The sequence below is a fragment of the Paroedura picta genome, chromosome 9, assembly GCF_049243985.1.
Source record: "Paroedura picta isolate Pp20150507F chromosome 9, Ppicta_v3.0, whole genome shotgun sequence".
Lineage (NCBI taxonomy): Eukaryota > Metazoa > Chordata > Lepidosauria > Squamata > Gekkonidae > Paroedura > Paroedura picta.
The window spans coordinates 21,689,944-21,708,948 of NC_135377.1; the positions used below are offsets into that span (position 1 = coordinate 21,689,944).

Below are 19,005 nucleotides of genomic sequence, written 5' to 3' on the forward strand. Positions count from 1 at the left end.
TTTGGCCAGTTTGTGGTTCACAACATGAAGGGCTGCCATGCTCTAAGCCATTTAAACTCCTACTTTCTGCTCTTTCCCAAAAATGTTCTCAGCTATTTAAACTCCTGTTTCCTGCCAATCAGGTGTTTGGTTTAAATGACTTTGACCCCTGCATTCTGCAGGTGTCACAAATCGGTTTGTTTTGGGTACCAACATATTGGTTTGTGGTTCAACTATGAACTGAAAAGATGCAGTTCATGCCCATCCCTGCACCTGATGTGACTTTAAAGGGAAAAGGCCGATAAAGGGAGGATTTACACAACAGAGTGTGCAGTTCCCTAGACTGCAGAAGAAAAAGGTATTGGGAGGGGAAGAGTAATTGCCTGCAGATCTTACAGGTCAAAAAACCAATAAGCCAACCACCTAGAGGATTCATTTAACAATGCCTGACAGCCTCCCAATTAACACTAGACTCAAAAGTTGGGGTCCATGTGATGACTACAACAGTAAAGGGATGAGTTTCCAGCTATGTGTTTTCATCACCGGCAGCTCCTTCACTGCTTCTTAGAGAGCTGAAGAGCTTTTTATCCACAACACTCACCTGCCAGTACTTCTGTTCTCTGGAAAAGGTTTTCTGAGTGTTTTTGAGTGACTACATCTGTGTCTTCACCAGGCTCAGTTTTAGTGTTTTTATTTTCCACATTAGGCTTCAGTATCTTCTTTTTATCAGTCTCATCAGGTGACTGCCACACGCACAAACACAAGAAGGCAATGAGTCAATTCAGAGGTACGTAAACACTAATGAAACATTTAAATGTCTCCAAATGATACAATACGGGACAGCAAGTTCTAATTATTTAGGAGTTTAAAAACAGGATTTCTAGAGGGGATAGTTTATTCTTTCGAAATTTGTAGCTGGAAGCCCCAGAACCTCTCTCAAAATTATGATTCAGTTCCATAATAAATATGTGAAACACACATATGAAAAAAAGATGACAGCAGCTGATCACATTTACTACTTTACACATCATGATCTTTTATCTAACCTTTACGGGGCAGCTCTCCAAGATCACATGGAGCCCTTGATTTTAAACAGAGAAAGATTTTTGTTTTAAAATCAAAACAAGATCTTTTTAACTTTCTACTACTTCCTGTACTTTTGTCATTTAACAAGCAGGGTTTTTGAAAACAGGAAGTCTATACCTGCTTAGAAGTATAAGAAGAATTGCGTCATGCTTTTTCTATATGGTTAGTAATTTCAAGATAGGAGAACAATGTTCTACATTTATTTTATTTTAAATGTTTTGACATTCACAATATGAACAACTTAATTATTTTTATTTAAAACATTAAGAGCTGCTATGATGTAAAATGGAACTGCCTTTATAGTTAATCTACAGCTTTGCCCTAGATGTAGGAAATTTCAATACTCTTAAAATGTAAACTAGCCTTTCTCAACCTTTTTACTGTTGAGAAAGCCCTGAAATGTTCTTTAGGCACTGAGAAACCCCAAAAGTCATGTCAGCAGGTCACACTTTTCTGCCAGGGCCTCAGAAATCACATGTCACTAGAATAAGGTGACCAGATTTTAACATTGGTAAAGCGGGACACCATTGACCGGTGGGGGGAGTTCTTGATTAAAAATTTGGTCTATATGGAGCAACAAAAAGGTTCATAGAACGCAAAAATAGTATTGTAATATATATATATATATATATATATATATATATATATATATATATATATATATATATATATATATATATATATATATATATATATATATATATATATATATATAATTTCAACATAAGTACAATTTGCCAGGTACCCCCAGATGTCCCTCCAAAAGTGGTCTGGTCACCTTACACCAGAAGTAACTTCATCCAGACACTCCCACTGGATGTGGCATCACCAGGCCACTTACACAGCACAAGAAGTGACAGCACAGCAATAATTTCAGATGATTTGTGAACAAAACCATATCAGCACTCTGAGCTAGCTACCAGTTTGCTGTTCTTCACCAAAGGCAGTCTGTCTTGCAAAAACAGGTCTGGGACAGGCCTATGCTTCTCTTTCGCCTCCATCCCCCACAACACCAGAAACAAGGCCAGGTCAAGTATGTGCTGCTCTATCACCTCCATCTCCCCCTCCCTCCCCAATGCTTGAAACACGGCCAGCTCAGGCCTATGCTATTCCATCGCTTCCGCCCCCTCCCAATCTAGAAACAGGACTGGAGCAGGCCGATGTCACTCCATCACCAATGGCCCAGTGACCTACTCTCCTGGGCCAGGAACGGGAATGAGGCAGACCTATGCCACTTTCTTGCCCCCCTCCCCCCGCAGTTGAAATTAGAGTAGTTAGCTCTCTGGATCCCACCTCCCTCCAGGCCAATCATTGGTAATTTTGGAAGGGGGGAACAGGTAGACATGACCATATGAATAAATAAAAATTAACTCCCACCCAATCTTCCCATATCTGATGTAAACCAAATGGAATTTGGAGCTATACTATAATAGTGCAAGTTTTTAAAAAGAAAGGGCACAAAAACAACTTATACACACCTTTGTTTGCAAAGGTACTTTGGTCTGTGTTTTCAACGTAGTTCTCTCAGTTCTAGGAGCATCACTAGTTGGTGGTATTTTTGGAAGTGTTCTAGATGTTGTTGTTATAATTGTGTCATCTCCTTCTTCTTCAGCCCCTAAAACATTTTGAATGGCATTAGTTCCGCACGCATTTGTCGCAACTCCAATTATTTATTTTAGTTTTGAAGATTTGGGTTATAAGGAGATCTCGAGGATGCTTACAATCAAAATTGTTAAAAACAAACCTAGACAGCACAATAAAAATATTAAAAGTATCAAGCCCAGCATCCTCAGCATGTAAAAACCCCTGGTACCAATAAAATAGTCAACCAATCTTCCCATTTACTTATTTGAAATATTTATAGTCCACTTCTCCCCAAAAGGGCCAAGGCAGCTCCAAAAATATGTCAACAAGCATCAATTTAAACACTCATCATCATCAGAAGTAATAAAAGAGTCTCCAAGTGGGTCCTGGAACAGAAAAGTGTTTCTGTCTTTCTAAAAAACCATGTGCGAGTGAGCAGGCCTACCAGAGCATCTAGGAACAGGAAAAGATTCTGCTCTTCCTACTTGTGACCTCCAGATGCAGCAGCATTCAAAGCCAAGCTGTGTCTGATAGCCTGCCTAGGAAGGTACAGGTTGGATCTAGCAGATCTGGGGTACAATGTTAAGAGCTGGGAACCATTCCCCAGTGTTAAAATGAATGGGGCAGTTCTTTTCATCAAGACAACCAACAGAACACCACAGAGCTCTACTTTAGTCTGGATGCCTTTGTTACTGCATAACGGTGGTAACAATTGTTGTCCTGTTGCTCACACAAAGCCACAATGGTATATAAAAATAGCCACTGGAATTTCTTCCCCATCACCAGTGGGGTGTGTCTCTCTCTTATTCTTAAAGAAGATCTCAAAAGGGATCTTTTGTGTTTGCTTCTTGCTTTCTTCAAGGCCCCCAGTAGTCCTTCCTTCCTTCTTTTGATGGTTAGGATTAAACAAAAAAGAAAGAAGAAATCATACAAACATTTCTTGGACAACAGGCCTCTCCCCCTCCAAGGACACAGTGTTTTGAAGAAAACAGAGGGTTTTCAAAGGTTGGCTCACATGCCGTTGGGGGTGGGCAGGGCGGGAATTACGTATGCAGCTTTTAGAACAGGGTTAGTCAAACTGCGGCCCTCCAGATGTCCATGGACTACAATTCCTGGGAATTGTAGTCCATGGACATCTGGAGGGCTGCAGTTTGACTACCCCTGTTTTAGAAGGAAGGAAATAAAACGTGTTGCTGGATATGGCCAAAGCAGCTCTTTAGATGCTATCAGTATATATCTTAAAGGGAACAAAAAAAAACCTGCTACCAAAATCACCACAGCTAGAGTCAAATGAAAACAAAATGTCACTTAGTTGCTTCAAATGAATAAACATTATCTTGGCTCAGCCAGAAGGCCTCAATTCCTCTCTCCAGTGGGTGGGAATCTCTCTTCCAAGGGGAGCGTTCCAACATGCAAACAGCCTCTGGATCTTGAAGGAACAGTTTCACCAGGCAGTTTGCTGTTTCTGCCGGCTGGCTGCCGGCTGATCCACAAGGGCTAAGCTTATCCTGTGGAATTTGTTTAGCTGTAAAAAGACTGGGCTGGTATCAGACTGATTATCTTGTGACTCCTTTACGCTGAAACCCAAGCAATCATTACATTTTCTCTTATCTCCATAACCGATTGGATTCCCATTACATTTTCCTGGTTGTGCGTGGCTTTCTAAGTTTAATTTTCCATTAAGCTGGTTGTTTGGGGCGGGGGAGGCTGCATTAAGCAAGCAATCTGTTACAGCCATTTCATATCTAATACATTAACCAATTATTCAACTCGCTGTTTTGTCTCATCCACCATTTTACTGCAGAAATCCAACAAAATGTGAGCATTTATATCTGTGTTTTTTCATCACATCTAAACTTTAAAAATGCAACTAACCCAACAAGACATTTCAGTAAAATCCAGGAACAATGTATTGTTTTGTATATCTTATCCATGGTTCCTGTTAATATCTGTGAAACTACCTGGGGGTGGAGCAGGTCCTGGGTGTCTGTGTTGGAATAGGGCCAATCAGAGCCCAGCCAGTGCCTCCCGATTGACTAGAAGTCCTGACAACCCCAACCCCAAACATCCTTGCACTCAGCAGTCTGGCGACACAACCAGCAAGGTCAGTGAGAGGGAGAGAAGAGACTCAGAGAAACACACACACACAGAGAGATAGGGAAAGCCTCACCAAACTGCACACGAGCCCTGATTCCCTATTACAAACCAGCCCTGAATACCTGCTAGGCTCCTGTTGTGAGGGGGGGAGGGGAGAGAGAGAGAGAGAGAGAGATTCAAATGGATAGCCGTGTTGGTCTGAATTCGCATAGCTAAATCAGAGTCCAGTGGCACCTTTAAGGCCAACAAAGATTTATTCAGGGCGTCAGCTTTCCAGTGCAAATGTGATAGTCTGAGGAAGAGTGCTTGCACTCGAAAGTCGAGGCCTTGAATACATCTTTGTGCTTAATGGTGCTACTGGCCTTTGATTTTGGAGAGAGAGAGAGAGAGAGAGAGAGAGAGAGAGAGAGAGAGAGAGAGAGAGAGAGAGAGAGAGAGAGAGAGGGATGTGCCTGACGGTGTCTGCTCGGTCCTAGAGCACATTGCATTCCTGGTTGCAATGGGCTTTCTTGCTAGTACATTCATAAAAACCAAGGTGATTAATATAATGGGGGAGAAGGAAAACTCACTGTTAATAATATGCACTCAGCAACCTCCCTAAATCCTTCCCTCCCTCTCCTCTCTCCACAAGTTCCACAAGCTAATTATGTACTGTGTGAAGAAGCATTTTTGTCTTTCTTGAATGCAATGGTCATTACATTTCTTTGGGTGCCCTTGAATTCTCTCCTGGAAAAGGGAGAAAAATTCTATGTGGGTCCCATCTTTGAATCTGGGCCACACCAATACTAAACTTATTTTCCTGCAAACTTCAGCCCCCCCACCCCCATTCACAGGGGAAAAAAAACCTTTAAAAAACATACATTGGGGCAGGTTCAAATTTTCCTCAAAATGCACCTGCAGACAATGTTGCAATTGTGATTATGCAGCAGGCAGCCAACAGAAGCCACTCTGGGTCCAGTGGCAGCAGAGGTCAGGATCTGCTCCAGGCTTGGAGAGGCTCCCAGATGCTGCCACCACTGCAGCCAGAGGTGGCTGAGGTGGGGCCTGGAGCTGCATCAAACTTGGCAACAGGGGGAAGATGGGATTCCCCCTAGAAGTCTTGTGGGTCCCCTATATGAATTATGCATAATTTCAACAAGCTTTTATCACCATTCCCTCTGCCATGTAGCTTTCTTTTAGACAAAATTAATGATTTCATAATGGAGAAAGTGCACCAACCCTTTCGTCATGTTGGTGGCCCTTCTCTTCCTATGGAAAAAGACAAACCTTCAAGTACATTCGTCTCCAGTTGTTCCAGGCTTTGAAGGTCAAAACCAGCTTCGTGAAACTTGCATGGAAGACCTTTTTCAAAGTTATGATTTCCCAGGGTGGTTTCACCGCATCAGATTCTGAAGGTAGACTCTGAATTTGTGCCCGGCATTCTGTATCTGTGGTTTTCTCCCATCACTGGTCAGAGCTCCAATTGTGGCATGTATTTTGCATTTTTTGTCAGGAGAGTGGGCAGTCCCACCTCCCATCATGCCTCCCCCCCCCCTTATCTCAGCATGCGCAATAACACACTCATAGAATCATAGAGTTGGAAAGGACACCCAAGGTCATCTAGTCCAACTCCCTGCACAAGGCAGGAACTCAAACCATAACGCAATACAAAATGTCAGCTAGAGCAATTTTGCATGCAGACACTCACTGGTTACGAGCCCCCATGCTTGAAGTGCAATATTGTGATTTAACTGCTTCTTGTTCCCTTCCTGCACAAGACAATATTACAACTCCTCTCCCCCATCCCTTGATTCTCATGACACTCGAATCAATGAAGCATGGGGTGTTCTTGTGTTGATGCATGTTCACTCACCATGCATGTCAGCCACCACTACACAACTATTTATTTGCACAAAAGTTACGAAGTGCCCCGTTGCACCTTAAATCATGAAAAGTACATTTAGATGCTGGAGGGGGGGATGGGGGAGGGATGTGTAGTCCTAGTTTTTGACTTAAGGTTAACTTTCTGGGGTTTTCCCAAAAAGCGGGTGCTACTGTTATTTCAAAGAGGGAGTTAGGCAGGAGGAGAGGCAGATAGCGGCAGAGGTGGTATGTATCTGTGACATCACTGGAGGTGGGAAAGGAGGAGGAAACAAATGCAAATCCCTAAGTTCCTTATTGGATAACCGTGAATTGCCTTCCAAGGGGACAGGGAGAAATCACAGTTTTTGAAGATTCTCAAATGCAGATTAAACAGGGATTGCATTTGGACCTACTCCTTAAGAGTCAGATTTTTGTGTTAAAGGTTTCTTATTCCATGGGACTTTCGGAATGCTAAGAAGCATTTTTCATGATTGCAGAAACAGATTTAGACAATGTAGATCTTCTAGTACTGGTGAACTGTGGCTAGATTGGTAAATCCTAGTTAGTAATCTAGAGGCAATATTCTGAATTGGCTGAACTTTCTGGACAACTTTCTATAAGGACAGCCTTATAGAAATCTAACCCGAGTAGTCCAAGAGCATGGATGTTTCTCAATGAAGGACCAGGATGGCATCTTATATTATGAATTCTAAGAATGCCTGACCTGGATAGTCCAGGCTAGCCTGATCTCACCAGATCTCAGAAGCTAAGCCGGGTTGATCCTGACTAGTGTTTGGATAAGAGACCTCCGAGGAACACCAGGGTCATGGCATGGAGGCAAGCAGTGGCAAACACCCCTGGATAAGTCTTCCCTTGAAAACCATATGGGGGTCACCATAGGTCAGCCGTGACTTGACAGCAAAAAACAGCAACAAGAATTTTAGGTGTGCAGCACATTGTCTGAATACACTGAATAGACTGTGCTTTTGGAGGATTCTGTTCTACTACTGGGCCTGTTGCCTAAGGCCTGCCTCACACACAGTACAAAACCCAGGTGTATAAATCCATCTGAGAAAACCTGCAAACAGTGACATTTGCAGAGTGTATATCGCTTAGTTTTCTTCATGAGCACACTGGCTTACCTGAGCCAGACCCAGAAGTGTAATCATCATCATCGATTGGGTAGACTCCTGATGCTTCCTCAATGGAGCTGTTGTCAAGGTACAGGTCCTTATCAGAAGTCAATGCTGCTCTCTGGAGAAAAAGAAGAAAACCCAAGAAGTTCATTCATTACAGCTTTGCAAAGAGAGTTCTTCCAATTCCATTCATGTTGTTCAGACAGAGACCATAATTCTTGCAGCAAACATCAAGCGAGCAGCAGGTTTTAAAACATAAATTCCTTTCTGTTATTTATGGCAATTCTGTTTCTAATCTGTCCTTCTAGTATGGTTGCCAACTCCCTGTTGGGAAATTCCGGGTCATTTGGGGTAGAGCCGGGGTCCGGAGAGGGACTTCAGTGGGGATGTGATGCTATAGAACCCATCCTCGGAAGCTGCCACTTTCTCCAGAAGGATTCTGGGGATCAAGTGTAGAAAAAGGCTCCTTTGGAAGGTGGACTCTATGATATTATACCCTACTGGGGCACCTCCCCTCTTGAAAACCTGCCCCTTCTTAGGCTCTACCCCCCAAATCTCCAGGTATTTTCCAGTCCAGAAATCACAACCCCTAACTACTCTTCTTCTACACTGTCAATTTGGAAGATTCCTGCAAAATTTGCACCTCTACTTGTTTTGAAGGTTCACGGAGAAGCCAGTTGTACGAATCAACATTTCAGATGGGATCTATACATGCGGCTGCTGAAATCTGCACAATGAAAGTGCCCAACATTCTCAACCAGGGTTCTTGAATGAAGAATGGGCTAAAAAATGGACTAATAGTGTTCCCCTTATACATGGTTCATATAAGGAGAAGTGCAGACCCACCAAATACAAGACAGCTTGGATCCACACTAGCAATTCTATAGGCAGAAATCCATGCATTCATGGAATGCAATCCCTTCCCCACAAATCCTGTTTCTAGGAAAGAGGGAACCCAGAGGGCCACATTTTCAGGAGGGGGTATCAGGCTGCCAGGGGAGAGGAAAAGCAGGAAGAGTCATAATCTGTGAAAGCAAGATACAATGAGTTCTTTGCCCATGGAAATGCTAGTGTGGAGCCAAGCAAGTAGATCTCAGTCGTCATCTAACCACAGTTATGACATTAACAGGGCCTGTTCAAGTATTTTTCTCCCACTCCTCCTATTTTTAAAACCTTAGTTAACTACAAACCATAGTTTGCAACCCTCATTAGAAATGGGTTGTCTAGATTATAGGTTACAATGCTGCCAATGCCTAAATTTGAAAAAAAATTCAGGAGGAGAAGAATCAAAGAAAAGGAAGGAACATGTAAACTTGTGGGAGACTTCTGATCTCTTAAACATGTTTAGAGGAGCCTGGGCAATATTACATCTGCACTGGCCCTTGGTCTCAGGAATTCAAATATGGAAGGGCGTATCATACAAGCAGATGTCCACAGCACTGCAAATCCTAATTAGCGTGACTCTAATATTCAAATTTTAAAAATACAGACCAATGCCACTGACAAGTTTTGTTAAGAACCTTTACATGGAGTTTAGGACATTAAAAACCTGTTTGTTGCACTCAGGCAGGGATTGTATTCCCACCCATCAATTATTATCCTGCTTGCATTGATATTCTTAGAATATAATGCTGCAAAACCCTGTGACCTAAATTCTTCACATATTACAAGCCAGTGATCATTGGAGCCCTGTCTGGTTACTGAATAAACAGGAATAAATCTAAATCTAGTAGATGTGAAGCAGATTAGTGTCACTAAGCACTAAATACAGGTTACTTTCATCTCAAATATAGGCTGACTTTTGTTAGCACATCTGGGAGTGATTAGTTCATTACAAGTCATCAACAAATTAAAAAAGAATCCTGCAGAACTCATGTCATCCTGGACCCAATGGTAAAGTCATTTCCCCTAGCTACAAAGAATGTGGGGAAGATTTTTATGGTTCATTGTGATCATGTATCTAAACAAGAGCACTCTGAAATTTGGGGAAAGATCACTACTTTGTAACAGCAGGAGAACAGACGTGAGAAAAAATGAAAAATACGAGTTTGGCAGAAGCTATTCTAACAGAGTGGCTGCCATGAAAGATGCAGCAGCATTCATTTTAACAAAACAGAAAACATATCTTAAATATTTCTTTTTCGTAATGTACTAATGGAATCGAAGGGAATATCTACCCCTTTTAAATTGACATAATTGTATTCTCCTCCCACAGAACTCTGGTTGTATTTCAAGGAAGATCAGAATCTCTTAGATAATTTCCAGCACTCTCACTACAACACAAGATTGAAAGATTCTTTCAGAAATGTTAGAGAAGTTTTAAAAAACTGTCTAAAGCAGCAGTTCTCAAACGTTTGTGGATGGAGGACCTCAGTTCTTCCCTGACACATGGAATCATAGAGTTGGAAGGAGCCAACTTTATGGTTGCTTAAACATGGCCTGGTAGACAATGGCTGCCTTGCTGATATTCACAGAAGCAGATATCTTGGTGAACACGTATTCCTATTGCTAGATGCTAGGGGCATGTTTGCACCCAATTTAAATATCCGCTTAGAATCATAGAACTGGAAGGGGCCAGACAGGCTATCTAGCCTGACCCCCTGCTCAAAACAGGATCAGCCTAAAGTATCCACAATAAGTATCTGTCCAGCTGCTGCTTAAAGACCACCAGTGAGGGGGAGCTCACCAACTCCTGGATGCTAATATAACCTGCATAAAGGCATTTTAAAAAGAAAACCCAGACTCGTTCCAGTGTCCCTCAGATTCAACCCATCTCCCCAACCCAGATTCAAACCTCTTAGCCCCAATGGCACTCAAAGAATGCAGCTGATAGTTACATTTTTTAGTATAAGCTAAGGCTTTCTGGTCTATATGTAATAAAGATCTCCTAAGTTGTACTAGATCAGTGATTCCCAAAGTGGGCGCTACCGCCCCCTGGTGGGTGCTGCAGCGATCCAGGGGGGCGGCGAGGGGCCACAGGTGCATTTGGGGGCGATGAATAACTATTTAAAAATTAAAAAAAATTAATTTCCAGGGGGCGCTGAGTAATATTTTTTCTGGAAAGGGGGCGGTAGGCCAGATAAGTTTGGGAACCACTGTACTAGATTCTAGGTTTCTAGCAGGAGAGTTGTTTTTTTTTAAAAAAAGGTATACATGAATAATTGGGTGAGAATGCAGTTTGGTACTCCAGATGGATTAGTATGTGTCTTGGCTTCTTCAAAACCAAGGCAGCAACATGGTAGTGCGGAGAGTTTCTTACTAATAATTTGGCTTGAATTTCAACATGCCTTACCAAGCACACTTCCCTCACTTGTATGATGATGAGAGCACAGGCCCAGAACACCTGTCCAGAAAAAACCCTTCTCTGAGGAGGTTGAATGGACTTCAAAAGTCAAATTAAATCTCAGTACTTCCTCTTCCAAGCTTACTTCTTGTACCAAATAAACCCAAGACATTACAGTGGCTTAAAAAAAAACAAGGTCCTTGAGATATAAACTCCATCTATTAGTGTCTTTACAGAATGCCTTAGAGAGTGAGGCTCTGGCCCAGTTTAGAAAGCCTGCAGTTCTCTGTTGGATAACAGATACTCTTTGGTTGAAGAGTCTGATAATCTCAGAGTGGTTAAAAATATTTGCTGCCTTAACAAGGAATAGATACAAATTAACATGATAGAAGAAGGGGATGACAGAGAATGAGGTGGCTGGATGGAGTCACTGAAGCAGTAGGTGCAAACTTAAATGGACTCCGGGGAATGGTAGAGGACAGGAAGGCCTGGAGGATCATTGTCCATGGGGTCGCGATGGGTCGGACACGACTTCGCACATAACAACAACAAACATGATAGCGTTATGTACAGACAACCAAATTTCAGGAAACTACAGCAGGAAAAAAACAATTGTATTGCTCCAAAGTAAAGAGAGGAGCTAGATTCCAGTAGCACCTTAAAGACTAACAAAATTAGCCAGGGTAGAAGCTTTCAAGAGTAAAAGTTCCCTTTGTCAAATAGTCAACGGGGTGATTCTTGTCCACACAGCACACAACCTTGCCCAGTACAGACCACAGCCCTGAGTGTTCTCTAAATACAGAGGGAGGGAGAACAGGTGTGAGTAGGCCGGCCACACACCATGCCTCTACTGAGTCTCCTGGTTGACTCCAGGGGGCACCATACAGAAACCACACCATTTTCACCATGTCGGGACAATCTCAACATAGTTATCAGAATGTACCGTGTATGATAAGCAAAATTACAGGTAAACATGAAAGGCTATGAGATCTTGTGAGCTGAATCCCATGGATCGACTCATACCCTGAATTATGTAATTGAGCTCCTAGCTCAAACTGGAATGAGCCCAAGTATTTTTTTAAAAAATGAAATATTCTGGGCACTGAAATCCTGAAACAGAGCTAAATTTATCTTGCTGCCTGAATAGCTCCCAATTGAAGGCATGGCCCTTCCAACACCAGCTATTGCTACGCACAGAATATATAATTTGAGGTGGAAACTGGGCATGTGTAAAATTGCTAGACTTTAGGGGGGTGGGGCTTCCCATTATTATGGCTCATATGGGTAAAATAAATCTTGCATATGAAGCAAAAGGAAAAAATGGTTCCATTTGCATCAAAAAAGCAAAGGGAAGCAACTGAGTGAATTCCCCCACAGTGTAAGAAGCCGGCATGGTTTGCAACGTTATCTGGAGACATTTAGCTCCAATGCCAAAAAAAAAGTGATGAATCTTACAGGCTGCAAAAAAAAAATCCCTCTGCACTCTTGCTCTAATTTACTGGTTCGCCAAACAGGTGCCATTTCCTATACCTCATTATTTTTATGTGGAGCTGATTCTTGCATCCGCGCAAAAAGGGGGAAAAAAGCTAAAATAGAAAACAACATCTCTCTGAATTTAGTAGATTGCCTCATATCCCCCTCTTCAACAAATACATATGTATTTACCCAAAGTGACACACAGCTTATATAAAAAGTGCTTCAAAGTACTGGAGGACATTTGAAGATCTCCCTTATGTAAGCATGAAACAATACTAAGTCAGCATTTGTAGGAGCAGCAACAGTAGATTGAAAACTCTGGCATTTGCCTGTGGCAATGAACACACAGTCTTGGAGTTGAACATTGCATTCTGGACGATAGCCTTGTTTGGCTCACCAACAGTTACTATAACATCCCAGAGTAGATGCCAGAAAGATTATTCACGCTCCTTGTATCTAAGGAGGAACTTCTTCCCTAGCACTAGTATGTGTGTAGCTTGGGGGGGGTCCTAAAATCTCTCCTTGCGGATTAAAAAATGACTCGAGAGTCTCCAGTCACTGAGAACATCAAATGCTCCAAAATCCTTGGATATGGGTCTTAAACATACCTAGACAACAATGGCACAGAGCTGAAGAAAAGAAAACCTCTATCGATCCCCCAGCCAAGCACAGTTCAAATCAGAGGAGCCTCAAGCACATACTAAGATTGTCACAAAGGTTCAATCATCAATGCTCAAACTGTATTGCCTTTGAAATCCCCGCACACACACACACGAACAACCAGGGTCTTTATATAGAGGCACCCCCTACAATATAGCAGCAGGAGAGCAGCTGCAAATTAGTGTAGCCGACATTAATTTTGAAAGTTCACACGCATGTTCAAAAATGCCTTCAAAATTCCAGACCATTCCGACTATTCATTGTATGTCTACCAGGCTTTAACATCCTATTTATGGGCAAGCATGGGTAAGGACAAGATGCTGCCCTCTTTCAGGTAAGGAAATAGGAAAGACAAAAAATTCCAATGCAGGTCGAGAAATAAGCAACAGCAGCATTTCGTTCTGGTTACTCCCTTGAATAACTATTATTATTATATCCCGCCACTCCCACGAAGGCTCATGGCAGCTAACAATAAGCATAAAAAACTCATAAAACCCATAAAACAATTTAAAACAGTCGAAAACCAACCAATCAACCTTAAAACCCTCCAGTACTCAGCGGCAAATGGACAAAATGCAAACTACATTACGGTTGGAATGGGCCAAGTGGATTGACCTAATCCAATGCCAAAAAAAGCCAATGCTGTGTGGAAGTTACAGAGTGAGACTTAAAAAGACCAAGGTTCAAATTCCTGTTCCAGAAAAGCTTACTTGGGCATTCCAAGTCAGTCATCATCTTCCAGCCTAACTAGAGAACGATTATGGGGAGGGAGAACTTTGTAGCTCACTCCAAATGCTCTGCAGGATGAAGGAGCTAAAACTAATTCACACAAGTGGGGGGGGGGGAAGCTATGCCTAAAATTAACTGAACTAATCATATGATGAGTCACTAGAAAAGACTATAATGTTAGGAAAACTCGAAGGCAGCAGGAAAAGAGGAAGACCCAAGATGAGATAGATTGACTTGATCAAGGAAACCATGGCCCTCAGTTTGCAAGACCTTGTTGTTAATGACAGAACTTTTGGGAGGGCATTAGATCACAGAGTCACCATAAGTCGGAAGTGACTTGATGGCACTTAACATGTACCCACAACCATTTGATTAATTAGATGTGCTCTGTGGCTGTATAGTAGAACTTTGTTGAATAAAGAATTCAGCATCATGTATATCTTGGCAAAAAGGTTTCTTTATTATTATTATTATTATTATTTCGATTTATTTCCTGCCATTCCCAAATGGCTCCTGGTGGGTTACAATATCTTAAAATCCCATTAAAACTTCCATTAAAAGACTTAAAACCATCACAACATGGTGGCGCAATAACAAAATCCCCTTCCTACCCCCCATTCCTAAAAAGGGGGGGGCGGAGGTTTGATGACATAGTGGAGCTACTTCTCACCCTATTATATGTAGTCCAGCAGAAGGCATATCCATGAAGATGTCTGAGAAAACTGGTCCATCTAGCTCAGTCATATCCCAATTAACTGGCAGAGGCCAAGGCAGGGGCTCCTGAAGAATCATCTAACCCAGGCTTTCTCAACTAAGGTGTTATGAAACCTTGGGGTTTCTTGATGGCTCTGGAAAGATTTCCCAAAGGGGTGGAAGTTTTTTAAAAAATTGGTAAACATTTATGGGTGATGTAACAATTTATGGTTGTGTTGACCCACCTACTTCCCCCAAAATGGCCAATTGTGGACCTGGAAGGGGTGGCCCTACGTGGACAGCTATGCTTTCCAATCATATTCTGTATGATCATGCCACTTCTGGGGTTTCTTGAAGCCTGGAGAATGTTACAGGGGTTTCTCAATGGTGAAAAAGTTGAGAAAGGCTGGTCTAACCAGAGAAGTCAGAAAATAAACCCAAGACATTCTGCTCCAGACATAATGCAAAATAGCACAAGTCTGTCAACTTTTGCTTAACATAATGTATTAATTAATGCATTAATACCAGATTTTCCTTGGCAGACAATCTGTATTAAATATATAGTGCAAGCCTCCCTGGTACTGTCAATATACCTTTTTAGTAAACATGCCTCCCCAGCCCATCCCCCCTCTCCGGAAAACCAACAACAGAGAACAATCCTCCTAAAAAGCAATTAAGCTATTTCGTCTTGTGCACTTTACCAAGTTATAGACCTCATGTAGAGAAGAACTGGTTTTATGTACCCGTGTCAAAGCAGCTTACAATCACCTATCCTTCCGATCCCCACAATAAGGCTGAGAGCACTCTGAGGATGGTGACCGGCTCATGGTCACCCAAGTCCCATTCTCTTCCTTATAGGGACCCAAAAGTGTTTACACTGTTCTCCTCTCTTCGGTTTTATCCTGACAACCACTGCAAGATATAGGCTAGGCTGGGAGTGTGTGACTAACCAAAGGTCACCCAACAAGCTTCCATGGAAGAGCAGGGATTTTTAACCTCCGCCTTCAAGGTTGTAATACAGCCCTCCAACCCAGGGCAGGGGCTCATGGGAATTGTGGGCCATGGACCTCTGGAGGGCCGCAGTTTGACTAACCCTGCTCCAACCAGTATACCACAATAGCTCTGATGGTTAGTCTAAATTCCATTGCTCTCTTCTCCTCTCATCAAATCAAGCATTCTAACCCTTCGACTGAAACCCGTGAGCTAAGTAAGCAGATCCACAGCATATCAAACAACAGCTGCATTTCTGGAGATCCAACCCAAAGCTCCCATCTGCACAGGGCCACTGCAGAGTTTTAAAAGTGTGTGAACCTTTAACGTTGATGGTTTCCCCTTTCATCCTAGATGTAAAGACTGGAGCCTTGGATTGCCTCCAAAGAAACACCTACGACTCTACCCCTGACGCAGAGGGCGAGCAGTCAAGCTCTGCAGAAGTTTAGAGAGGCTGCTTCTGAGAAACTGCCTGAAATTTAGTCCCTGAAGTACCACTCCAGGCTGAAGTTTCAACAGATAAATTGCTCTTCTAATCTCAAAACGGCAAGGCAGGCAGCCAACAGCCAAACCATAGTGTCACGGACAGATTTTCTTCAATTAGCATAGCAATTTTCTGCAAGTTTTACCAAAGGGGGAAAAAAATAACCAGTCAACACTTTTCTGCTCAAAATACATGGAAACAGACATATAATAGATAGCCTCAGCTGATAGCCTCCGCTTTTTCCTTTTTCCCTCCTTGCGGTCAAGTCACAGCAGACTTATGACAACCCTGTAGGGGTTTTCAAGGCAGGAGAAGTTCAGAGGTGGTTTGCCGTTGACTGACTCTGCATTGTGCCTCCGGTATGTTTAACGAATTCCAGAAGCAAACCGGAGTAGCAGGCTTAATTTACAGTCTTAAATTTTGTAAACTAAGTTTGCCATTCCTGTTTGTTTCTGGAAGCTGTTAACCATTTTCATTATGCTGTATGCTAATTTACTGCTCACACTTTACCTATAAATATGGACTAGTAACTCCTGTTTCATTGTATCTGAAGAAGTGGGCATGCATTTAAAAGCTTATACCTTGAATAAAACTTTGTTGGGACTCAAACGATGTTGTAGAATGATCTGGTCATGATTTTCTCGATCTGGGGTGGCCAAATGGTAGGAATTGTAGTCCATGGACATCCGGAGAGCTACAGTTCGGCCACCCCTGTTCTAGATTCCAAATTCAATCCCTACTGGTATCCCTAAGCAATTTATTTAAGACCAGGCAGGTGTATGGGTTTTCCCTTTTTTTCTCAAAGACATCTTTGGAATGTATTAGTGAAAGCAGTAACGATTGTGCCCCACCCACCCAAATTCCTTTTCTGGCTTTACCCAATGATTTATACCTTTTAAAAAATCTGATAATTCCTTTCCAATGCAGAAAAAATCAATGACTGGAGAAAATCAATTGACTGTGTAAAGCCACCAGGACAATGGTTGCTGGCATGCATGCCAATAACTCTTCACCTTCCTTCTGCCTTAGCCTATTGGTAATTTTTGCCAACCTGCAAAGTGGTTGAAATTGCAAGGCATTCCTCCATGGAAACCAGCTAAAATTTGTAGGAAAGAACATTGTTTTTTTTTTAATTTACTCTTCATTTAAAAGATCCTTCTGCGAGCAGCTGTAATCAATAGCACCAAGGAGAACGAGAACTGCAAAGCACCCCCCTCTACTCAAACCAACCCCCAACTGAATAGATTCACAGAAAAAATCTAAATCAATGAATAGAATAAATAAAAACACGGCAAGCTTAATGAACCCAGATACCATTTTTCAAATTGTGGTAGAATGGAACAGATGTTGTACTTGTGAAGTTAGGGGGGGGGTTGTTCATAATTTAGTAAGAATTCTTACCATTAGCTATGCCTTTTCTGCACATGCAAACAAGGAAGAGTATCCCAGATAGTTAGTGCATTTACTACTTATGGAAAGCGTCTGCAGCCATTGTAGAAACTAAGCAAATAAATTAGCTGTATTTGTTTATCAAAATGGGGAAATGAACTGTTTCTACGTGAATATTGCCACTGCCGGATCTTCCCTCCCACCCCGTCCAGGTGATCCACTGAAACAGCAAAAGGAAAACAACAACAACCCACCAGTCCAACTTCCCCAGTCCAGCTAAACTGCCTTGCAAGGATGTTAACTTGATAACTTTTGTATCCAGGCACCCAATTACCAATTACATCCAATGAGTTAAGTAGCTTTTTAAAAGATTCCAGAAACAACAGCGACAGACATGGAATAGGGGAACAAGTATGTCTATTAGACTGCAAACTGAACATGTTTCCATGTTTACACTCGCAATCCAGCCAAAATTAAATTCTTCAAAGTCCCATTATTTCCCTTGGGAAACACACTGAAGCAATTTTGGAGGGAAGAAATGAAGCTGGGAGAGGTGCATCCCTTCTTTCCCTGAGACAGCTAGAAACAGGGGACCCAAAATGGCGGGAAATAAGACTTACTGTAGAAAAGCATGTAGGGCAGGGAAAGACTTGGCTGTGCTACTAAAGGCTGGTTTATTAAAACAGAGACTGGCCTCCTTGCATGTTGAACACAGCAAGCCATCACCCCCGGAATCCATCTGCTTCCATATGGCAAGTTCCATACTTTCAGAGAAAAGCAGATAGTCAAATGTGACAGTGAATGCAATATATTGACTGAGTTAGAGGATACTTTATACTAGGCGTGAGCTTCCTCAGACAAAATGGAACAAGGAGCGTAAGATTACGGATATAAAGCAAAGGTGGCAAATTAGAATCTAACTCTCTGGTCTCGGGACAAGATGACTTGCCAGTACAGCTTGTCACCTGTGTTTCTGTTAACATTTGTGGGGATGTCCATGCTTGGATGGAGACGGATGGGGCAAGCAACTGGTCTCTTTTAGTTATTTCTTTTCACAACTGGGAAAATGTCTGCCATTAATTACTAACGTGGAGAGTTTTATTTCTCAAATATTTTTGTGAACTACAACTGAACTCAAAAGGACTGATTAGCAATTTGGGTATTATGGCAGAGTTTACGAATTTGCCACTAATTCACCTTTGCTCTACATCTGTACTCTTATGATCTTTGTTCCCTTTTGTCTGAGGAAGTGTGCATGCACATGAAAGCTCACACCTTGATTAAATCTTTGCTATTAGACTCAAGGTGCTATTAGACTCAAATTTTGTTGTGCTACTTCAGACCAGCCATGGTAAGTTTTGTATTTAAAAATACAAAAATACAATGGATAGACAGGGGCAGCAGGAAAGGGAACCTGCCAATAAAATGAAGGAATGAAATGCCCATGTCTTCGAGTTTTTATTTCTAGCTTAGTGAGACCAAGTTTTTTGATAGAGAGGCTGGCAAAATGTAGGATAGGAAAGGTTGAGGACCACTGATCCTAGTCTATCTAGCTCAGTATCTTCTACATGGACAGC

General features: G+C 42.0%; 1 protein-coding gene across 1 annotated transcript in view; it reads right to left on the minus strand.

The window, feature by feature from the left end:
* SDC2 (syndecan 2) overlaps positions 1–19,005 on the minus strand; it is an 80,424-nt gene that overhangs the window by 2,451 nt on the left and 58,968 nt on the right. The window contains exons 2-4 of the mRNA XM_077351845.1: positions 7,731–7,842; positions 2,544–2,680; positions 581–722 (exon numbers count right to left, since the gene is read on the minus strand). Of these exons, the coding sequence (XP_077207960.1) occupies positions 581–722; positions 2,544–2,680; positions 7,731–7,842 (391 nt within the window). The remainder of the gene's footprint in view (positions 1–580; positions 723–2,543; positions 2,681–7,730; positions 7,843–19,005) is intronic.